Source organism: Mastigoproctus giganteus, chromosome 5 (genome assembly GCF_048544385.1).
Source record: "Mastigoproctus giganteus isolate SK-2022 chromosome 5, ASM4854438v1, whole genome shotgun sequence".
Classification (NCBI taxonomy): domain Eukaryota; kingdom Metazoa; phylum Arthropoda; class Arachnida; order Uropygi; family Thelyphonidae; genus Mastigoproctus; species Mastigoproctus giganteus.
This window is the reverse complement of record NC_143579.1, coordinates 62,685,824-62,711,506: the sequence shown is the minus strand read 5'-3', so window position 1 is coordinate 62,711,506 and position 25,683 is coordinate 62,685,824. Positions and strand designations below refer to the sequence as shown.

General features: G+C 36.9%; 1 protein-coding gene across 1 annotated transcript in view; it reads right to left on the bottom strand.

Annotated features, from left to right (window-relative positions):
• Rok (Rho associated coiled-coil containing protein kinase) overlaps positions 1-25,683 on the bottom strand; it is a 403,168-nt gene that overhangs the window by 219,425 nt on the left and 158,060 nt on the right. The window contains exon 14 of the mRNA XM_090374570.1: positions 20,251-20,290. Within this exon, the coding sequence (XP_090230696.1) occupies positions 20,251-20,290 (40 nt within the window). The remainder of the gene's footprint in view (positions 1-20,250; positions 20,291-25,683) is intronic.

Genomic DNA, 25,683 nt, shown 5'->3' with positions numbered 1-25,683 from the left:
TTTATCTAAGTCACCTCTCCACAGAAACAATTTTTCAGTGTATCTGCAAATAGTAGTTATGGGATTTTTACGAACCTGGTCATAAATTAAAATCATATCAGTAACCCAGAAAAGTAAACAGATTTGCAATGTCTTCCATAATATCAGTTTATCAGTTAAATGCCATACTGTAAATAATGAGGCAGTCATCAGAGGACTGGGATAATATCTTATGCTTAATATCTCAGGAATAAAGACTTTTGAGACATATGTTTATAGGAACTTGTTTTCCTTATTTTAAGGTATAGAATATGTTTGTACATTTGTTCCATGCAATTTTGAAACACATGTATATACAAATCATAAACAAACAATTATTTTAGAGATTTTTATACCAATTTTTTTAAATAGTTAATACCCAATTAAATAGGGTATCATGGGACAATGTAAAGGTCATAGGATGGAGAACACTGTTTCTGAACTGATGAATCATGAGGCCATTTATGGTTATGAAGGAATTTTAAGTGCATCCCAAACTATAAAGATTAGTTAACATATTTTAAATATATATACAGTAGGCCCTTGATTTAACGGCCTAACTGGGAGAAGGGACGTCCAATATTGCCAAAAATCCATTAAATCAAATGTATTTTAAAAGCATATATTAAAAAGGAACTTAAAATGTACAGGATGTATTAAAATGTTATTATAATGTATAAGTATGAATAACCCAGGGGCCCACATCTGGTGAGTATGAGCTTGGCACTCCCAGGGTCCTGAGCTGGATATCATCATTCTTCTCATTCTTGGTGATTCCTTTCTACTTTCTCTCTCTCTCTCTCTCTCTCTCTCTCTCTCTCTCTCTCTCTCTCTCTCTCTCTCTCTCTCAGGGTAACTTGGAAATTTCTTTTTGGCCGGTGCAACATAAGCCTCAGGCTTCCTTGCACCATATGGCTAATAATAATAATAATAATAATAATAAAATGTTATTATACTGTACATTGAGTAATGTAAATTAGCAGCAGCCTGGAAAACAAGATGCAGTGTATTTCAGAGACTGCTGGGAGTCATTGCGGTACAAGTAAACACATGGGTTGTGTTAGGATACCTAAGATTAGAAACAGGTGCATGTATACTTGCATGTACACCAATGCTAAGAGTTTGGTAAATAAATTTGATGAATTTGAGGTATTGCTCAAAACATCAAAGGCAGATATTGTTGGGATATCAGAGACATGGTGTAACGCAGATATAAGGAATGCAGAACTGGAATTTGGAGAGTACAATGTGTACAGAAAGGATAGACAGGATAGGAAGGGAGGAGTGGTTATGCTATTAGTTAAGAAACACAAAATCCAAGGAAGTGAAGCCAGTTGATATCGCTGGACAGTGCAGTGTCGGGTCAGTTTGGTGTGACATAAGCATTGGGAGATCAAAATTGAGAGTAGGAGTGTGCTATAGGCCTAATGACTGATTATAATAAGAAACTGTACAGGGAAATACAGTGGGCTAGTAAATCAGAGAGTCTAATAATAGGGGATTCTAATTTCCCAGATATTGACTGGAATTTGTGGGTTGGTCACTCCCACACTAGCAAGGCTTTCGTAGATTTATTGGATGATTGTTTTCTACATCAGCATGTTCGAGAGGCAACTAGCGGGAGTAATACTCTTGATTTGATTATCAGTAGTGAATCTTCATGCATTAAGAATCTGCAGATAAAGGAACCACTAAGTGGCAACGATCACAGTGTGTTGAAGTGGGATTTACTCAAAGAGGTAATTATCATCAGGGGTAAAGGGAAGGGTTTTTGCTTTCGTAAAGGCGACTACAATGGTCTGAGACAGTATTTAAATTCTATACAGTGGGACCAACTGACGATGTTACCAACAGCAAATTCAAAATGGAAAGTATTCAAAGAACTTATCTTGGAAGCTACCGGGCTTTACATACCAACCAAGAAATATTGTTCAAGGTTTAGGCCTAAATGGATGTCAGATGAACTAATGAGACATATGGCAGAGAAGAAAAGTGCATACGATACATATAAATTAATGGGTGACATGGAAGCCTATGATAGATATAAGCTGGTCTGTAACCAAGTCACAAAGGAGATTAGGCAGGCGAAGGCAGATTATGAGAAATTCTTGGCGAAGGATGCAAAGAAAAACAGAAAAGAGTTCTTTATCTATGTAAACTCTAGAAGGAAAGGGATGAATCAGATTGGTCCCCTTGATATCAATGGTTCAACAGTGAGGATCCTGCTGAGGTGGCTAGCAAACTAAATGAGTATTTTGCATCTACATTCACATATGAGGAGTTATTCAGGAAGGGGAATGCCAGACGTGAAGTAAACTCTGGCAGTGAGCTAGATGATTTTATAATAACTGAGAGCAAAGTGGAAGAGAAATTGTTCAGAATAAACATAAAAAAGGCACCCGGGGTGGGTGGGATCTATCCAGTTATATTAAAGGAGGCAGCAAAGGAAGTAAGCAAACTCTTAGCCATAATTATGAGAGCTTCTTTGGACTCAGTGGAGGTACCCATAGACTGGAGATGTGGAAATGTGACTCCAATTCACAAAGGAGGATCAAAGGCTGACACAAGTAATTATAGACCTGTGAGTTTAACTTCTGTTCCAGGAAAATTAATGGAGGCACCAGGGCTCCCACTCCTGGGTTTTTCCACCCAGATCTGGGTTTTTTGATTGTCATCTGGGTTGATAGGTTTTTTTCACAAAAATATCTCATTATCTGGGTTTTTTCGGTAATTTTTAATATTAAGTCAAAATTTATTTTTATTTCTTGTAAATGCAATAAAATTTAATACATTTAATAACAGTTTACAATTTTCTTAATTTTATATTCTAATCATAATTTGTAATATCTCAAGTGCTTGTACAAAATACTACAAATGTAAAAGGATTTCAAAGTTTTCGCAGGGTTCTACACTATGAAATTACGCTTACATGTTCATACATGTAATCATACATGTAAGCATACATGATCGTGCTACTAACATGTATGCACAGCCTACTGAGCAGGCGGAAGGCGGACTTTACTGCACAGTCTTTTGTGATCGTTCGTGGTATTATTGCATTATTTGGGGTGATTTTTACATTTATGCGTATACTACATACAGTGATATAATAAATTTAAATTGTAGTGACTATTTCTATTTTATGTTAATGGCTTAGTGATTTATTTTTTATTTTATAGAACATTTTAAATAAGATAATTGCTAATTAGCCATACCCACAAATTGCCCACAATGTCTGAAACTTGTTCCCCACAGAGAAAGATGAGTAAACGGTGGTATACTCAAAATTTTAGAAATGAATGGTTAGAAGATCCGGAATTAAAGGATTGGTTGAAAGAAGACAGTAATGAAAAAGGTGCATCTTACTGTATTTGTTGTGATATGAAATTAAAGAATGCCAATAAATCGATGTTACTAGCGCATAAAAATACAGTTAAATATAAAAAAAAAGTGCAAATATTGCTAAGACAAGTTCAATGTTAGACACGTTCTTCACAAAACGTAAACTTACGGAGAATGAAGAAGTAGCAAAGGCAGAGTTAACAATTGCTGCACTCATTTCTGAGCATAATATTCCATTTGCGCAATGCGATCACCTTATAGAAGCATGTAAGAAAGCATGTCATGATAGCAATATTGCAAAACAAGTTCAGATGAAGGCGACTAAAGTCTCTTATCTTATACAAGATGGCATAGCCTATCATGAAAAAATATACATTTCTAACATATGCAGAAACAACAAGGTTTCAATGATAATAGATGAAAGTACAGATTTATCTTTATCACAAGTGCTAGCTGTTGTTGTTAGATATTTTGATATTCAAAAACTTGATGTTGTAGATGTGTTACTTGACACTGTTTGTGTTGAAAATGGTATTTCAGAAGGGCTTTATCAAGCTGTAAAAGATCTTTTCATAGAAAAAACATTCAAATAAGTAATCTCGTTGGCTTTGATAGTGATAATTGTGCCACTATGATGGGTACTAAGAGTGGGTTCCAGTCATTGCTAAAAAAGGATGTACCATCAGTATTTATAATGGGATGTGTTTGCCATTCTTTTGCATTATGTGCTAGTCATTCAGTCAAGGTACTACCATCTTATCTAGAAATATTTATAAAAGATATCTCTTGTTATTTTTCCCGCAGTAGTAAAAGATTAAACGAGTTCAAAATGATTCAAGATGTTGTAGATACTGCTAAGCATAAAATCTCCAAATTAGCACAAACACGTTGGTTATCCCGTGTCAATGTAATAAAAATTATTATTGAGCAGTGGGACGCGTTAGTTCTTTATTTTCAGTCTCAATCAAAAATTGATAAAATCGATGGTGCAGGGAATATTTACAATACTACGATCACCAAAGGAACTAAGCATATGTTGTTGTTTTTAGGATATGTACTGGAGAAAATAAACTTCCTGAATATTGAATTTCAATCTGAGCATTTCAGATTGCACTTTTTTTTTTTTTTTTTTTTTTTTTGATTTGGTAGTTGTTGGCGCATCGGCTTCTGTGGCCATATTGCACCTCCCAAGGTTTTTGCAGTACTCTGATCCAAGCCCGAAGCGGGAATCGAACCCGCGACCTTTGGGTTGCCGGGCAGGTACTTTACCCACTCGGCTAGCCCGGTCGGCTCAGATTGCACTTACTTCATTCGATGGTTTCAATTGAGTATAAAAATATTCTTAGATTTTTCATAAAAGAAGTCATTACTTCGTGCAAGCTGGTTGAAATTGATCCAAGCAATGCAATAAATCATAAGCCTCTGAATAAAATATATTTGGGAGGCCGTTGTATGGCCTTATTAAATTCAACACCACTTGGTGACACTGAAAGCAGGTTTAAAAATGATTGTTTAAAATTTCTTGTTGAACTTTGTATGGAAATCAGAAAAAGATTTCCTCTAAATGATGGAATTATCGCCAGTCTCAATGTTCTTGACCCAGCAGTGATACATGGTTGTGCCAATTCGCCATGCTCAATTTTCCATTTAGCAATGCAGATCCCTCACCTTGTTTCTGAAGACAAACTAGATCTTCTAAATGATGAATGGAGATCATTTCGTTTAAATCAAGATTTAGATTTCTCTTACAAAACCATCCCTGAGTTTTGGTATCTGTTACGTAATGTAAAAGATGGCTTTAATAATTCTAAATATGAGATTTTATCTAACTTTATGACCAGTCTAACCATTTTACCTCACTCTTCGGCAAGCGTAGAAAGAATCTTCTCCCAAGTAAACCATATAAAAACAAAACCCACAAACTCCCTTAAACCAGAAACTGTGAAAAATAGACTAATGGAAAACAGGCGATAAATAGATCTAATCAAAATTGCTATACATGGAAACCTAAATCAGAATTGGTAAAAGAAGTCATACACGGAACTTGTCATAAAAGATACGAAGAACGTTTGAAAAAAATGAAAGAACTAATAAGTGTGGAGGGAACTGAATGGGATGAAAATTCTGATTACAATTAAATAAAAGATATTTTGCATGGTAACTTTTATCTTATTTGTGTTGCTATACTATATGATGAAAACTAGGTTTTTTTTGGGTTTATTTAAGTTGCAATCTAAGTTTTTTTTAAATTTGTGAGTGGGAGCCCTGCGAGGCACTGGTTAAAGAAGCACTGCAGGATCATCTAGACAAGACTTCAGTTATAGCTCGGACACAGCATGGTTTTGTTAAGGGAAAGTCTTGCCTGACCAATTTGATTGGATACTATGATGCAGTCACAAAAGAACTGGATGCAGGGAATAACTTTGATATTATATATTTGGATCTTAGAAAGGCTTTTGATACTGTTGCACATGGAAGACTGCTGCACAAATTGGAGCAGTGTGGAATTGGAGGCAAATTGCTGCTATGGATAAAGGGATGGTTCGGGGGAGAAGACAGAGTGGTAATCAATGGACACTGCTCATCGTGGACTAATGTTATTAGTGGAGTCCCAGAGGGTTCAGTGTTGGGTCAATTGTTATTTTCTGTATTTATAAATGATATTGATGATGGTATATCTGGCTTAATGTCTAGGTTTGCAGATGATACAAAGGTTGGCAGGGTTGTTAAGGACACTACTGACGCTATGCTGCTGCAATAGAATCTAGAAAGGTTGAGCAGATGGGCTGAGAGGTGGCAAATGAAGTTTAACATTGACAAATGTAAAGTACTACATATAGGAAACAGTAACCCCAGGGAAACGTATCAACTCTGTGGTACTACACTGACAGTGGTAGAGAATGAAAAGGACCTGGAGGTAATTGTGCAGGCAGATACGAAGTTTTCTGAGCAGTGCAGATGGGCTGCAAGAGTAGCTCATGGTGTCTTGTCAATGATATACAGGAATTTTTCTAGTAGGGATAAGGAGGTGATTATTCCCTTGTATAAGGCAATGGTCAGGCCACACCTTGAGGTATACAGGTCTGCAGGCCTCATTTCAAGAAGGATGTAGAGCTGCTGGAATTAATACAGAGAAGGGTAACAAGATTAGTGAATGGAACAAAGGGTTGCTCTTACAAAGAAAGGCTTAAGTTTTGCAAATTACAGGGTCTGGAGACCAGGCACCGGCGAGGTGATCTGATAGAGGTGTATAAAGTCTTGAATGGTTTCAGTATGCTCAATGCCGATGGGATTCTTCCTCTTGCTCAGAATAATCACCTGAGAGGCATAAATTCAAATTGAGGAAAGACAGATGTAGGATAGATGTGTGGAAATTTGCCTTTAGCCAGCGGGTAGTTGGTTGGTGGAACAGACTTCCATCCCTTGTTGTGGAAGTTGATAGCCTAAATAAATTTAAGGCTGAACTGGACAGGTATTTCTAACGAACAGAGGGGTGAAATGGAAGTGGTTTTTTTTTTTTTTTTTGGCTGATGCTGCATAAGCTTGCTTTCTTGCATCATATGCCTCTACTAATGCTAAATGCTAACGCTAATTTAAACATGCCACTAAAACATCTGTTAAAAATAAATTTACGACAGAAACCAAACTTTATTTTAATCAAACACATCAAAAACTAAACAATGTAACTAATGGAGTGTTTCCGCCATTTTTTTTTTTTTTTTTTTTTTCTTAAAGCTCACACAAAGTTGTTTTCAATGTGAACATCAGTGTTTTCATTTAAATCCATTTTAGAGGGAAAAAATACTTTAAAATTCTTAAACCCTATTGAATAAAAAAAATATAAAAAATCGTTAAAAAATATACGTAATATTCAATATCAATATTAACTTAGTTGAAAGAATCACAATTTTCAGAGTCAGAAACAACTGTCATTTGGAGGGAGAGATGTTAATTCTTTGTTGGTAGATGGTTCTGGCAAAGCAGGTCCAGTGGATGAAGTGGTCTTGAAGAAATCATCAAGCTTCAGTTGCCTTAACAACTTGGTGCTGCTTCCTTATTACTGTAGATCAAAATTCTCTGAAATGTTCATAATAAGGAAGCACATCAGGGCCTGATGATGATTCAATAATGTATGATGTTATCCATATGTTGCCTTATAACAGACAATTTAGGATGAGGTGCAACTGATTCTGTGTTTTTGTCATCATCATCATCATCATCCTCCTCTTGTTCTCCATGAAGAACATTTTGTGCAATCTCTACCTCAAAAAAAATTTGATAGCCTGGATCAACTTCATTTACGAGCCACTATTCCACATCATTCTCAGTCGCATTTTTGTTGCCAGCCCTCAGTGTGCACAGTGTTAGGGTCGTGTGCCACCTGTGGTTACCCACATCTGCACCATATGAACACTGTGAAGAAATACAGAACACTGTAAATGCCAGAAAATGTGTAGTGTGTTGAATGTGTAGTATTGTGTTGGGTTCTGTTGTGTGTCCTGACATTTGGCCCCGGGATCCCTGATGTGACCCCACGTTTCCCGCACACACCACTAGGAGGTAGCCAGGCTGCCCATTATTCTCTGGCAGGTCTCCGTCAAGGTCGCCTGAGCTTCTTGAACAGAAACGAATTAAAAAATAATAATAAAATAATAATAATAAAAAAAATAATAATAATAAATGATAATAATAATAAAAATAATAATAATAGAAAAATATATATAATGAAATAATAATAAAAAAATTTAAAAAATGCCAGCCCTCAGAAGAGTGTCGAGAAAATTAGATGCCTCAACTCCCTCAAAGTCCATTTCGGGTTCTACGTCGCCCAACAAATTCTTCCAAGCATTGGCCAAGGTAGTAATCTTCGTGGACTTTGAGGGAGTTGAGGCATCTAATTTTCGGGACACTCTTCTGAGGGCCGGCAACAAAAATGCAACTGAGAATGATGTGGAACAGTGGCTCATAAATGATGGTGATCCGGGCTATCAAATTTTTTCTGAGGTAGAGATTGCAGAAAATGTTCTTCATGGAGAACAAGAGTACGATGATAACAAAGAATCAGTAGCATCTCATCCTAAATTGTCTGTTATAAGACAACATATGGATGACATCATACATTATATTGAATCATCATCAGACCCTGATGTGCTTCCTTATTATGAACATTTTAGAGAATTTCAATCTACAGTAATAAGGAAGCAGCACCAAGGTGTAAGGTAACTGAAGCTTTATGATTTCTTCAAGATCACTTCATCAACTGGACCTGTTTCACCAGAATCCCCTACCAGCAAAGAATTAACACCTCTCCCTCCAAATGACAGTTGTTTCTGACTTTGAAAATTGTGAATCTTTCAATTAAGTTAATATTAAATATTATGCATCTCTTCTTAATGTTTTTTTTATTTATTTTTTTATTCAATGGGGTTCAAGAATTTTAGAGTGTTTTTTTCCCTCTAAAATGGATTTATATGAAAAAAACTAATGTTCAGCTGCTAAGTTGAAGATAACAGATCTGATGTTGAGTGTATGTAAATTTTGCAGTGTCCTGGTGTCTCTTGTATCTTCTTCTTCTTCTACGTCTTCTGTTTCTTTCAAAACAACAATCACCTCTTCCAAAAACGTCTTCTTACACAACCTCTTCATGCCACGATTACATCCTGAACCATCCTGCCTCAACTCCCTCAAAACACATAATTCTCCCATCTCTACTAACTAACCTCAAGGCATTAGGGCGAGCAGGTGCATTATCTAGCAGTAAAACAGCCTTTATTTCATGACAAGCAATTCTCAGCACATCTGTCTGATAGCGTCGCACATCAGACAGATGTGTTTGATGTGCGATGCTATCAGATATAATTAGGTTATAAATTTTTCCTTTAGGAGAGAAATTTTTTGTCCGTTAAATCGAGTGCCAACTGTATATAAGAATTATTAAAATGAGAATGTAAATAACCTTACAAAGAAGTATGCCCAATTACCACTAGTAAAGGCATATTATGCAAGAAAGCAAGCTTATATAGCATAAGCCTAAAAAAAAAACAAAAAAAATCTAATTTCACCCATCCACTTGCTACAATTGTTCTGCCTTGAATCTATTTAAGCTATCAACTTCTACAATGACAGATGGAAGTTTGCTCCAGCAATCAACCATCTGCTGGCTGAAGGAAAACTTCTACACATCTATCCTACAACTGTCTTTCCTCAATTTGAATTTATGCTCTCTTCTGCAATTATTCTAAGCAAGAGGAAGAATACCTTCAGCAATGAGCATGCTCAGCACACAATTCAAGGCCTTATATACCTCAATCAGATCACCTTGCAGATGCCTAGTCTCCAGACGCTAATTTGAAAACCTTAAGCCTTTCTTCGTAAGAGCAACCTTTTGTTCCATTCACTAATCTTGTTGCCCTTCTCTGTACAGTCAGTCCTCGTATAGCACGATAGTTGTGTTCCTAGAAACACTCGTGCAATGCAAAATCGTGTAATATAAACAACAGGCCCTATGGGAAAAATAGGGTTAGGTGCCAACCACCCAAGATTGAATACACATTTTTAACCAAAACATTACCAAACGCAATAAATAATCGTTAAAAAAATACTTACGTATTTTATTACGACTATTACGTAATAAAATATTGCTAATGCTTTTGCTTCTATCGTAAGCAAACTTGTTTTTTGTTTGATTTTCTATCCAAACAGGTGACAGATGTTGCATCTCTTCCAATTCTTTGTTCTTAATCTAATGGATTTTAATTACACTTTGAGTTGTTCCTGCTATGGAAGTTGTTTTTATTTTCTCTGCATTCTTTGTAATTCTCGGCGTTGCCTCATTTAGGTCTGTAGCACGTGCAGTATCACATGGTCTTTCATTTCGCTCAAAGCGTTTCAGTTTCATATTTTTTCGCTATCAACAGTGGCAGACTGGCCATAAGCCTTACCGGAGAAACCCAGGTGGCCGGTGTGATTTTGGCCATAAACCGCAGTATGAGGCCACTATAAATTTTCCCAGGTAAGAATTTTTGACCCAGTCCGCCTCTGTTTATCGATATCGCTTTTTTTTTTTTTCTCTCTGAATCTGCAATGTCTTCACCAGGACACTTCCTTTTCACACCTTTTAAGTGTTTTAAGTAGTAACTGAATAAAATTTATTCAGTTGCTACACTGTAAAGGCAGAGATACACTATTAACACCTCACATTTTACTAAAGCACATTTCTAGGGGTTACTACCATAAAACAATAAAAACAATTTCCAGTTGCGTTTCTGCTAGTGGAATCTGTTATAAACTGGTAGTAAACTCGATCTAATTGCATTTGCGATTATACCGATAGCTGGAATTGTGTTGGTTTTTATGTTATTATGGTGAAATGTGTTTCCCCTTCACTGATATAAAACACATAAATACATTTTCAGAATCTTCTCTTCATTCCTATCGTGTTGCGTTCAGTTGGGGTGATTCCGCGTTCGACTGCCATTTCTTGTAAACACAAAGGCGAATCGTGCATAAGCAAATTTGGTTTGTGTTATATAAGATATCGTTCCCCTATTTATAAATCGTGTATTATCGAATTCGTGTAATGTAAACACGTGTTTTTTTTTTTTTTTTTTATGTGAACCCCAAACACGAGAGGTATTAGAACCTATAGTACTTAGTACCGTGCTTGGGTTAGGGTTGAAAGAGAAGTATGGGGGGAATGCCAGAAACTTTGCTCTAGAGACTAAGATGGGTTTCACCATTTCAAGCCTCGCATAAGCAAAGTGGTGGTATTGCACAGGTCGATGAGAGTCATCTACCACCTTCATTTATACGAGGACTGACTGTACTCGTTCCAGCAGCTATACACCCTTCTTAAAATGAGGCCTGACCATTTCCTTATAGAAGGGGATAATCACCTCCTTATTCCTGTTAGAAAAATTCCTGTATATCATTGACAAGACCCCATGAGCTACTCTTGCAGACTGTCTGAACTACTCAGAAAAATTCATATCTGACTGCACAATTACTCCAGGTCCTTTTCATTCTCTACCACCAATCAGTGTAGTACCACACAGTTGATATGTTACTCTGGGGTTACTGCTTACCATATGCAGTACTTCACATTTGTTAAAGTTAAACTTCAGTTAACACCTCTCAGCCCATCTGCTCAACTTTTCTAGATCCTGTTGCAGTACTGTCATTAACAACCATGCTGACCTTCATATCGTCTGCAAACCTAGACATTAAGCCTGATATACCATCATCAATATCATTAATAAATACAGAAAACAACAATGGACCCAACACTGAACCCTGGGGGACTCCACTAATAACTTTAGTCCATGGAGAGCAGTGTCCATTAAGTACCACTCTGTCTTCTCCCACTCAACCTTTATCCATAGCAGCAATTTGCCTCCAATGCCAGCTGCTCCAATTTGTGCAGCAGTCTTCCATGTGCAACAGTATCAAAAGCCTTTCTAAGATCCAAATATATAATATCAAAGTTATTCCCTGCATCCAGTTCTTTTGTGACTGCATCATAGTATCCAATCAAATTGGTCACGCAAGACTTTCCCTTAACAAAACCATGCTGTGTCCGAGCTATAACTGACGCCTTGTCTAGATGATCCTGTAGTGCTTCTTTAACCAGTGCCTCCATTAATTTCCCTAGAAGAGAAGTTAAACTAACAGGTCTGTAATTACTTGCATTGCCCTTTGATTCTCCTTTGTGAATTAGAGTCACATTTGTACTTCTCCAGTCCATGGGTACCTCCCCTGAGTCCATGGAAGCTCTCATAATTATGGCTAAGGGTTTGCTTACTTCCTTTGCTGCCTCCTTTAATATAACTGGATAGATCCCATCCACCCCAGGTGCCTTTCTTATGTTTAACTTCAACAATTTCTCCTCCACTTTGCTCTCAGTTATTACAAAATCATCTAGCTCACTGCCAGAGTTTAATACACCTCCGGCATTCCCATCCCTGAATAACTCCTCATGTGGGAATGTAGATGAAAAATATTCATTTAGTTTGTTAGCTACCTGAGCAGGATCATCAACAGTTGAACCATTGATATCAAGTGGACCAATCTGATTCATCCCCTTCCTTCTAGAGTTTACATAAGTAAAGAACTCTTTACAGTTTTTCTTTGCATCCTTTGCCAAAGATTTCTCGTAATCTGCCTTTACCTGCCTAACCTCCTTGTGACTTCTTTACAGAACAGCTTATATCTATCATAAGCTTCCGTTTCACCTGTTAATTTATATGTATTCCATGGATTTTGCATTTTTCTTCTCTGCCACATCTCATTAGTTCATCTGACATCCATTTAGGCCTCAACCTTGAACAATATTTCTTAGTTGGTATGAAAAGCCTAGCAGCTTCCAAGATTAATTCTTTGAATGCTTCCCATTTTGAATTTGCTGTTGGTAACATCATCAGTTGGCCCACCGTATAGAATTTAAAAACTGTTTCAAACCACCGTAGTCACCTCTACGAAAGCAAATACCCTTCCCTTTACCTCTTTGAGTGAATCCCACTTCAGCACACTGTGATCACTGCCACCTAGTGGTTACTTTATCTGCAGATTCTTAATGCATGAAGAATCACTACTGATAATCAGATCAGGAGTATTAATTCCTCTAGTTGCCTCCTGAACATGCTGCTGTAGAAGACAATCATCCAATAAATCAACAAAAGCCTTGCTAGTGTGTGAGTGATCAACCCACAAATTCCAGTCAATATCTAGAAAATTAAAAACCCTCATTATAAGATACTCTGATTTACTGGCCCACTCCATTTCCCTGTACAGTTGTTTATTATACTCATCAGAGTCAGACTCAATTTTGATTTCCCACCGCTTATGTCACACCAAACTGACTCGACACTGCACTGTCCAGCGATGTCGACTGGCTGTACTTCCTTGGATTTTATGCGTTTCTTAACTAATAACATAACCCCTCCTCCCTTCCTTCCTATCCTGTCTATCCTTCCTGTACACATTGTACTCCCAAAATTCCATTTCTGCATTCCTTATATCTGTGTGACACCACGTCTCTGATATTCCAACAATATCTGCCTTTGATGTTTTGACCAACACCTCAAATTCATCAAATTTATTTACCAAACTCCTAGCATTGGTGTACACGCAAGTATAGATGCACCTGTTCCTATTCTTAGCTAACCTAACACAGCCCATGTATTTACTTGTTTCGCAATGACTCCCAGCTGTCCCTGAAATCCCCTGCACCTCTGTTTTCCAGGGTGCTGACTCTCTGACTCTCCAGAGTCAGACTCAATTTTGATTTCCCACCGCTTATGTCACACCAAACTGACTCGACACTGCACTGTCCAGCGATGTCGACTGGCTGTACTTCCTTGGATTTTATGCGTTTCTTAACTAATAACATAACCCCTCCTCCCTTCCTTCCTATCCTGTCTATCCTTCCTGTACACATTGTACTCCCAAAATTCCATTTCTGCATTCCTTATATCTGTGTGACACCACGTCTCTGATATTCCAACAATATCTGCCTTTGATGTTTTGACCAACACCTCAAATTCATCAAATTTATTTACCAAACTCCTAGCATTGGTGTACACGCAAGTATAGATGCACCTGTTCCTATTCTTAGCTAACCTAACACAGCCCATGTATTTACTTGTTTCGCAATGACTCCCAGCTGTCCCTGAAATCCCCTGCACCTCTGTTTTCCAGGGTGCTGTTCATTCCAATAAAAGCAGTGCAAGAATCACTTTCACCTGTGCCAGTGGCTACTGTTAATCTATTAGTCCATGTATCTCCCCAAGCCAGCAGTTTTCCGACCCACCCAAATCACTGCCTCGATAGCATTAGCAATGAAGACCATTACTGTATATTTTAACATATGTTGGTTGGACTATTACAGGAGTGGCCTACTTAATTTGTGATGCAATCTACTTTTTTCCTTCAAAATGTGCCACGATCTACCATCTCAAAACTTACATTGCACAAGGTGCACAAATCAAGGGATGACCGTATATTTAAAATTCGTCATGATCAACCGAAATTAAATCTGCGATCGACTCGTTGGCCACCCCTGGACTATTATATAATACAATGTGTATGTTATTATATAATAATATGGCATAAATTATGTACCTGGTGGCACACAAAGTGCTGACACATTTGTATTAAAACTAAATTCTTAGACGAATTTCATTTAAACTTGGTAGTAGTTTACAGAAGGTTCTGGAATATTTTCCAAGGACCAGCAATAAGTCACGCCACTTTACATGCTCGTGAATCTCAGGTGCTCCTCTCAGTAACTAAAACGGCAGGGACGTTGCACCTCACAAGCAGAAAACTAAGGTTATGCTTTTTTTCATTGAAATGAGAAGTGTAATTGACACACAGAGAAGCTTTCAGGCTATTCTTGGAATTCACTAGGCATGATCACGTGCAAGAAACATCCTTCATTTATCGCAGAAGTTTGAAGAGGAATGCTGTATAAAAGAATGAAAATAACCTTACATGGCCAGTATTCAATCTCTTGAAAATGTTAAACCCTCTAAGTTGCAATGCAGCATAGTCCAGCAAAGTCAACAAGAAAAGCAACTTGCAAGGTTGATCAGCATTCTATTTACTGAATGCTTATAAACTGTATTTGAATATGTTCCCATACAAGATTACAGTGCTGCATAAACTTTCCAGAAATGAGCAGACATTTTAATCTGCCACAAGGACAGAGGGGAGAAGTGCAGTGTTACACAATGCCTAGTTTTGAGAAGAAAATTATTTTCACTTGAACAAAACTGCAAACAAGCAGACGTTTTTGGGCAACAGAACCTGCCCACCAGAAACCTTCTAAATAAAAGTTGTTGCAGAAGGAAAGTGACCACATGAGCAGCCCTGCCAAATTATAATTTAATTGAACTCTTCTTCTACAATGAAATTAACTCACAGTGGTACCTATGTATGCATCAGAATGACTTCCTATTGCAATTCAGTTTCATATGATTTATGTGAGATGGCACCACACCATATACAGTTAATAAGATGTTGGAATTTTCTGTACACTGTTTTCGGTCCCTACACATACTGTCATGCTGTTATCCAGATCGTCAACAACTGTGAGTGTTCTCTACCACCTTGAGTCCAGACTTTAATTCACATAACTTTTTATTCGTGGGGTTTCTTCAAATAAAAACAGCTCCACATGAAACCTGCTATGCTCATGGACTTGAGAGCCATTATTGTTCAGATGTATCATGAAACTGATATAAATGTATCTTCACATCATTATAGACATTGCTATAGAAACTAATGTGACAAAATGAAGGACATACTGAACGTGTAGTAAGATAAGAATGTCTTCCAAAAATCTAAGCACGAAAATTCAAAATGTTTGTAACAGTTAGTGAATAAAAGAGATTCTTATTTAAATGCGTCAACATTTTTCTTGTCGCCCTCTATGATTTATCAGTAGGGTACAGAAAATTTCTTTAAAGTTTTGGTTGGCTGTGTTATTAAAATGCTAACCTAGATGACTTTAATACTTAAGACAAACAGCACTAAGAAACAGTATGACTATCATATGCACAAAACTTACAACAATACATAAAAGCACAACAACAGTTTACAGGAAATGCAAAAACATTATTTACCTTATCAAGCTGTAGGCAACCAGAGTAACAGTAAAGAGCAGGAACAGTGCACAAGGGAAAACAAAAAAACACTTCATTAACAAACATAAGGTAATAACATTTGACTCAAGGCAATCAAAAGACATTATTTAATCAAAAACCAGTAAAAATCTCATTCTTCTCAACAGTGCAAATATTGACTGTAATCCTCTTCTATAAACCTTTTTTTTTTTTTTTGCTGGCAGTAGATTTAATCTGCCTAGTAAGTGAAGTGGGCTTAATGCTCACAGAAAAATTTACTTCATATTTCCCAATGCTGCTTTGGTATTGTGTTGCTTTTAAACAAATGGCATTCCCAAAAGCATAATGTCTCATTTATTTAAATGATGAAATACTGCACGAGACACTGTTTTATCAAGTGCTGGTCTTACATCAGAGCAGATAGTTGTTAGCACAATTACATGACAAAACAGAAAATATGAAGTTGTTCAATGTGAGCTGCCATATATGCAGTATGTGAAAATTATAAAATAGTTAATACTGTCTGGTCTTTTCAAAATTATGATAAATAGACTTCCTTGCCCTTTCTTGTGACAAAGAAGAAAATGAAAATGGCCTTATACTGTTAAAAGGCTAAAAAGCTTTAGCTATTTTATAATTTCAAAATTTTATATCTGATTCACTCTTTAAAGACATTTTGTTAATTCAATACACCTACACATACAATGCCAAATACAGTGTACAGATCTTACTGTGATCATAGATAATGTTATCATTCATTTAATGTTATCACTTTTATGAAGTCCCAGTCAGACCCTTTGCTAAAACACGGGGGGACCAATGTTTACTGTAATCAATGCTTTCATTAATGTTATCACTTTTTTGCCTTATTGCAGTTTACACATGTGCAGTGGCACTGATTACATAACATTCCAATTTGTTCTTAAATTCCAACATGTTGCATGTCCAGTTCATGTAGTTGTCAGTGTGGTTATTCCTCAAAATAAAGTACTGTAGCTGTACTCCTAATTAATATGACTGTTTTACAGAAGAGCATTAAACCTTTTATAATTCTTGATTGTGGTATTTTCTCTATTTGTTTTTAATGGTTTGTATGAATTTCCAGAAACATTATGACAGTTTCATTTTTAATGATGACTTTCTTGAAGAAATCCTATGGTCTCCGTAGCCGAGTGGTCAGGAGCAGGAGTGCAGTAGCACGCACTCTTTGAGTAGACAGGGGGTTCAAGCCCCTGACTGCTAAATACGGTCGATCTGCCAACCTGCACTGGACCAGCATGGCAGATTATGGTCCATTTCCCTCAGAATGAATTGTTGAGGAAGCTTCCATCCTGTAGTGGGTTGATAATGGCTGCAATTTACTTTTTTCTTTTCTTGAAGAAATAGTAAGCAGTCAAATTCAAATATTTGACTGCTGAAATGTATGTGCATTCACTGATAGCAAAATTCAGCTAATACTTGAATACGGGCAAATGCAGGCTAACCTGCAAGTTCAATTGATCATGTGATAATGATAGGAATAGATATTTATGAACTACACCAATTCTAAACCAGTTCTATGCCACTTCTAAAAATATCGGTACACTTAAAAACATTTTTATTAGAATATGTACAATGTAGTTTATTCAGCTCTAAAACTTACTTTAAAAAAAGTGGTGTGACAATTACAAATTTGCATTTAAATCCTCCTAAAAATAAAATTTGCATATATGCAAAAATGTGTATCTTAAACTGACATGACTCAAGGGAAAGCTGTGACACAAGGTAATCTTTCTATTCGGGTCTACGAAGATATATCAGTCTGGGATAGGTATATCTTCTGTTCTGGTAATGACAACAGTACAGCAAAAAACATGTGAAGGTGACGAATTTGCAGATGAATGCATATGGAAACTTTTAAATGGTGTGTCACGGGCACCTCCGTAGCCAGGTGGGCAGGAGCAGCAGTGCGTAGCACATACACCTTGATTAGGCTGAGTTCCAGTGACCACCAAATACGGAGGATGCGGAAAGGTCAGGTAAATGAAAAAAGGTCAAGAAAGACCACCGCATATCCCCGAGCAATATGGCCTTAGTTGCTAATGCTCCTAAAAACCAAATAACAAACAAACAAATGGTGTGTCACATGCCAACATTTTTGTATATTGGTGTGCAAATATCTGATCAGAGACATTTTAGCTGATGGTGAGAAACTAATCAAAGAAATTTTGGAAGCATATTTAGAAAACAGAATTTTAAGAGTTCTGGCGGGGAGAGCTGCCACGTTCTAAACAACTAAGTATTGGTACAGAAACAATGCCATAGCCTCTAGGAAAGCATAATGCATACTGATCTGGCTTATTCAACATCAGTGATGGCCACTGAGCCAAAGAATTATTATGAAAAATAATTGCACATCAACCCATTACACATCTAATAATTTGAAAATCACTGATGATTGGGACATCTCATTGTATGTGATACACAGTGTGCCAATTAAATAATGAGACTGATGCTACTACAAAAAAAAATAATAACACTAACGCCAAAATAATGTTATATTTTTTCGAAATAATCACCTCTGACATGTACACACTGTTTACATCTTTTATACAAGTTTTGAAAACACTTCTGGAACTCCTCTTCTGGTACTGCTTTCAGCTGGATAGTCAGTGCAGCCTGGATGTCCTCTATCATCCAGTATAGTGTTCCTTTCATGGCTGTTTTCATTTTGGGGAATAAGAAAACTATTCAAACACTCTTGGTTGAGACAAACATTCATCAGCATAACTTTTTTTTTTAAATTGGCAAAAGTTTCTGTAGCACTTTTTTTCCAATTTATAATAAAATTTGATAACTGCTCTTTGCTCCATTTTCAATTTTCTGACAACATGCACAAAACTACTATTACTCTTTCCATCACAAATCACAAACTACTGAACGGACAAGTTTCAACTTGCACTCATTGGAAATAGCACACTCTAGCAGATCTAATCATGTACTATTTTGGCCTCTTAAATTTGGCTCATTAATACTAAATGCAGAGCACACACAGTTTTGTTATTTAATTGGTGCACTGTGTATGTTATAAAGTCTGTGCATGCTCTGGCAACATCTCACAAGTGATCTATGTAGTCTTTGTTACCATATCTACTTCTGCAAAAAGTAAAACAAACTTTGGTCTGATATATGACCTCTGAATCATAATTGAAATCAATGACACAAAAGCATGCATTAACCAAGTAAATTCATAAGCATGCAAACCGATGAAAACAAACTGGCAGAGCACATACTTCTGCTCTGGTAGTTAACTTTTTATCACAACACCAATATCATGGGTACAGCAGAAACACTAATGTGACTGTAGACCTGATGGTACTGATTTTCTGTCTGTTCAGTTTCATGAAGCAAAAACTGTCTGGGACATATTTTTGATCCAATAACGACAACAGTGCTGTAGCAGAGTGTTCATGTTTATACTCAAGCATGACCACTTGATAAGAAGAGTCTACATTAATTATTTTTACAATAAATATAATCATTAACTGTACTTAAAGTCAATCAGGCTTGAACCATGATCCACTCAAACTATATGTGCTTCTGCACCCTCATGTTTGACCACTTAGCTACACTGGACTGTATCAAGGTGAAGGTGAATTTTTAGATGAATACATATGAAAACTCATTTCATGAGTTCCCACATGCATTCATGAGGTGTGACATGAAATGCTGCCTCGTGAAATTGGTTCAACTAATGCTCACTGTGAAAGCAGAGAAAGCAAGCTGATGACTTGTGCAAATTTGTGCAGTCTTTTAAAAAAGTATTTCCCAAGATCCTTGTTAACTCACTTCTGAATGACACTTGTAATAAGACAAATTAACTTGCTCAGAATTTAAAATGTTGAGGGTAAAAATAGCCAAAACAATAAAATAAATATACCTTTCTTCTAAATGAAAAAAATATAAATACTTTTTCTGTACAAAAAAAAAATAAGATTATAGTCATTCATTTCATTCTTTTGCAATTAAAATTTCTCAATTTTATCCAAAATTTCAAATGACTAAAACAGAACAACAAACAAGGAATATTTCTAAACTAATGCCTTTAAAGCATAAAGGACATTTTTAAACTAATATAATCTAAGCTAAATACTATTAAAACTTTAAAATTAAAAAAAAAATTTAACTTTTAATAGTATTTAGGAGGAAAAAGCCCATAGAGGCTGGGGGAGTAAATTAAAAGTTACATTTCAAAGAGAAGTAACAAAATGTTATCACTATATCATACCTCATCTGTGTTTATCTTTTTACCACCTCTTGAGAGCAACCTGAAACATATATAAGAAAAAACTAATTAAACTGATTTAATAGGATAACATACACTCAAGTGCATGTTAATAGAAATATGATATGCAATACTCAACACGCTTAAAATTAATAGAAATATGATATGCAATACTCAACACTCAGAGGTCTCATAATTAAAAGTCTTACCATTTAAGCACATCAGGTGCTGAAAGATCAGGTAAGCAGACAGCCCAGTTGATGTTTCCCAAGTGAGAAATCAGTCTGCATGCAAACATTATACAGTGTCCATACACATCCATGCTGTGAGAGCACTGGCATCATCTTGTTGAAAACTCAGCATAACACAATGATATTGGAGTAGGCCATTCTCAGATAAGTTTCCTGCATGACCTTATACTCCCATAAGTCAAGCACCCTTGTTCTCAAAAACAGGGACCAACACATGGCACCAAGTGATATTGCACACTGCAAAGGATGTTGGTGAAGTTGTGGCAAATGATGCAAGAAAGCAAGCTTACATAGTATTAGCAACACACACACACACACACTTCCCCTCCAAGAATCTGTATAGTTCTTTCTTGAATTTATTCAACCATCCACTTCCAGAACAACAGATAGAAGCCTATTCTAACAATCACTCGACTCGCTGACTGAAGGCAAACTTCCACAAATCTATCCTGCAACCATCCTTCCTCAACTTAAATTTATGTTCCTGCATGTGTGTAGTCTCAGCAAGAGGAAAAATACCATTCAGATTCGGCTTATTCAATCCATTCAAGGCCTTACACACCTCAACCAGATCACCCTGCATGTGTCTAGAGTACCCTTTTGTTCCCTTCACCAGTCTGGTTGCCCTTCTCTGCAGCCATTCCAGCAGATCTACATCCTTCTAAAATAAGGCCTCCAGACCTGTATAAATACTCTAGATGTGGCCTAATCCATGGCTTTGTGCAAAGGGATAATCACCTTCTTATCCCTACTAGCAAAGTTTCTGTATATCATTGACAAAACCCCATGAGCTGTCCTAGTAGCACATCTGCACTGCTCAGAGAATTTCATATCTGACTGCACAATTACTCCAGTTCTTTTTCATTTTCTACTACCCTGAGTGTAGTTCCACACAACTAAATTACTCTGAGATTACTGCTACCCATATACAGTACCTCGCATTTGTCAACGTTAAACTTCAACTGCCATTTCTCAGCCCCTTGACCTAATTTTTCTAAATCTTGTTGCATAGCATACTCATTACTGTCGTTAACCACTCTACCAACCTTTGTATCATCTGAAATCTTTGACAAGTTCACAATGGTCCTCTGGAGCCAGACTGCAGTGAGAATTATATATGTTGTTGGTGGTGGGGTTTTAAGTGCAATGGCTATTTAGACCATACTGCACTTATGAAAGTGATTTGTACTGCATGTGTTTGTTGATGTAGAAGTAGTTAGAAATGGTTATATAATCCTATTCATTTTAGGAAGGAGAAGAATTCTGAGATTTGATTTTTCATCTATGATATGGCTAAGCGACAAAGGTTCCTTTAAACTTGCCAGAGAACTGAATGACACTAGGTGAGCATTATTATACAGAGTACATTCCAAAAGTATATGTTTGACTATGAGTGGAGTGTGGCTTGTTTGTTATTTGGTTTTTAGGAGCATTAGCAACTAAGGCCATATTGCTCCGGGATATGCGGTGGTCATTCCCTGACTTTTCCGCATCCTCCGTATTTGGTGGTGACGGGCTCGAACCCCGGTCTAATCAAGAAGCGTGTACTTCGCACTACTGCTCCTTCCCACCTGGCTACGGAGGAGCCTTTGGAGTGTGGCAGTGATTACACTAAAGAGAGTCATTCCCTGACAAAAAGAACAGATGGATTAAATGAGTATAGGAGATTCTGTCTCTGGCTAGAATTACTTCTTGTCTGTTTGTAATGAGGTTGGAAGCCCATAATTTTGGTGCAGGTTTAATTTGAAGTAGCTATTATGGATTTGTGCTTGTCATTGAAGAGTCCAGCGATCTTTGCATATACTCTAAATATTCATTTTATAATCTGTGAATGGTACTAGGAAATTCATTGGGGCTGTACCAGATGGATATTTTGCAGCAGCAACATCCACGATTTCATTTCCTGGTATTCCAGTATGGCCTAGGATCCAGCGAAAGACCTTTTGCTGATGTTCTCTGAGACAAATAAACTCCATTCTGATGAGCTTTATTAACAGATGAGTAGGTGGGGAGTGTTTTGCATGGCTAATAAGGAACTTTGCAAGTCTGTGTATATTATGCTCTTTTGGATTGACAGATGGAAAATATTTTCCAGAGCAAGCTTTATAGCATACAATTCACTCGTGTAACTACTACATTCTATGGGAAGAGACAGAGAAATGGTAGTATCAAGGCGTACCACAGCTGTACCCCGACCCACTCTCAGACCTCGATCCTTCAGTATATATTTTAGCGAAGTTGGGATAACGTTGAGTATGTGCAATGTGTAGCTGTTGAATGTTAATGTCTGATAGAGAGTGTTTTCCCCATTGGTGGAAATAATTGTCACAAAATGGCATGATCACTGACCATGGAGGGTCAGGATCTATAGGATCTTGCAGGATTTTATTTAAGGATATATTCCAATCTTCTGCTAGTTCTTTTAGCCTAATACCAGCAGGCCGAACTGGCGGTGGTTTGTTTCTACAAAAGATAGTAAACTGTGGATCATAAAGTATTGACCAATTAGGATTGGTCGCTTGGCTTTGGATCTTGGTTACACAATTCAGCAGCAACATCTTTCTCCTGATATTTAGAGGAGGTTCATGGGCTTCAACATACAAACTTTGCACTGGAGATGTTCTGAACACCAAGAGCTGTCCTAAGAGCTGAATGTTGAATAGGGTTGAGGCGAGATAAAGCACTCTCTCTAGAAGAATCAAAGACAGGCGAGTCATAGTCCAAGTGTGATCTGATTATGGACATAAATGAAGCAGGCTGTAATGATCTGCTCTCCATGTTGTGGCTGATAAGACTGTGAATATGTTCAGTTTTTTTTTTGACAAGCAGTCCAGAGATGTTCAATGTGCTTTTAATAGTTTAACTTACTGTCAAAAATTAAGCCTAGTAGACGAATACTATTAGCTATGGAAAGTGGTTATCCTGTACCAGATGCAAAATGCATCTGGTACAGAAGTGAATGGCAGTAGATTTCTAGCTGGATAGTCTATAACCGTTTTGTGTCATCCATGTTTGGATGCAGTTGATTGATATTTGCAGTTGGCATTCAATGTAATCCATGTTTTGAGAATGACAGGAAATTGTGCGATTGTCAGCGAAATGGTAAGATTCCACAGTTTTCAGGATGAGTTCAATTACATGATTCATTCTCAGTGCGAACAAAGTGGCACTGAGAACAGACCTTTGCAGAATTCCTTCTTCTTGAATAAAGTTTTTAGAGAGGATTCTCCGATAACGAACTTGGAAAAATCTTTGTTATAGAAAATTTTGGTTAAAATATGGTAAATTGCCTCTCAAGCCAAGAGAATGTAGATCCTTTAAAATGCCTAAATGCCACATATTGTCAAAGGCTTTCTCAACATCAAGATAGACCATGAAGAGATGTTCCTTTTTGATGAAAGCATTTCTAATGTTTGCCTCATCTTTGATCATGGGATCCAATAAAGATCAGTTTTTCTAGAATCCACATTGGTTGTTGTTAATCAAGTTTTGGGACACTAAGAACCAAGTGAGACAGCGAGGTATTATTTTCTCGGGGGTTTTGCTCAGACAGCTGGTAAGAGATATAGGCCTGTAATTTTGAGGAACAGGATGATCTTTACTGGGTTTTGCAATTGCTAGTACATAAGAATAATGCCAGGAACTTGGGAAGGTATATTCAGAAAAAATTTGATTGAAAAATATGAGCAGTGAAGACAGTGGTCTTTGATCCAAATTTCAGAGCATTACATAGTATATCCCGTCAGGGACAGCAGCACTGTTTCTTGAGTTGGTAAGAGATTGCTGCAGCTCAAGCATGGTAAATGGTTGATTATAACGTAAAGCAGAATTGTCAGTGTAATTCAGTCTGGATTTCTCTGTAACTGTTTTAAGTTTTTGAAATGATTTATCATAAGTTATAGAAGAAGACAACTAAGAAAATACGATTCCCAGTGCATTTGATATTTCTGTAGGAGTAGAGAGCTCCTGTCCATTCCAGTTCAGTAGTGGGGTGGATAAAGGAGGAAATTTACTGTTTAAACATTTTATTTTTCTCCAGATTAATCTGATATCAGTACTTTTATTAACTGAAGAGGTTAATCCAACTTCCTTTTCTTGCTTTACATCTGATATAATGAGGTTTTGCTCTAAGACATTTATAATTAATAAGATTGGAGGTGGTTGGATATTTGCAGAAAAGGTTCCATGCTTTGTTTTTCCCTTTTTTTGAATTGCTGCAATCTTCATTCCACCAGTAATTTATTTTTCATCTATTTCTTACTTGATATTGAGGAATGGCAGTGGACACAACTGTCGGCATTTGATTTGTGATGTGCTTGGTAACACTGTTGACAGAACAAGACTGAATGGTACAGTTGTCAAATGATATGTGCATTGTGCATTTTGTCCAGTCAGCCTTTTAAAATTTCCATTTAATTGGATTTTTTGTTGGAAAGGAATAGGATGTTTGAATTTTGCAGATTAACAGATAATGGTCGCTGCTATAAGGATCACTCAGAGTTACCCAATCTATACTTGTAAAAGAGGCTTGGAGAACAAATGGAAAGGTCTATTGCAAATGTTGAACCTGTAGGAAGATGGATATACGTAGCAAAGCCAGTATTTAGTAACATTAAATTCTGTCTGTCGATCAGCATTTCGATAAGCTTTCCCCGTCTGTCTGAGGTAGGGGAACCCCATAGTGGATGGTGGGCATTAAAGTCTCCTAGTACACAAAATGGAGATGATAACTGCAAAATAAGTTCTTCGATTTCCTGAATAGTATATTGATGATTTGGCAGAAGATAGGTTGAAACCAGTGTCAGAGTAATACCATTTACATGTGTGGCAATGGCTTCTAAGGCAGTTTGCAATGGGATGTGTCTGGAGGGGATGCTTGAATCCACGAGCACTATTAGTGTCAGCTCTGTCTTGTCTGAATATAGTATAATTTTTGATTGTAATTGAGACCTGAGGTATCAAATTTGTTTCCTGCAAGCACATTGCAAGAGGATTGCAGTGCTGAATTAATTCATGGATATCATCGATGTTACTGTGAAGGCCTCTACAATTCCGTTGGACAATGTGTTCCATTATTTGGTTTTATGAGAGGGAGATGAATCTGGCTGATTATGAGTGGGTTGTTTTATAATGGTCAAGTTTAGATTTTTCTTTTCTGGGAAAGTTGGAGCATGCTGAATCATTG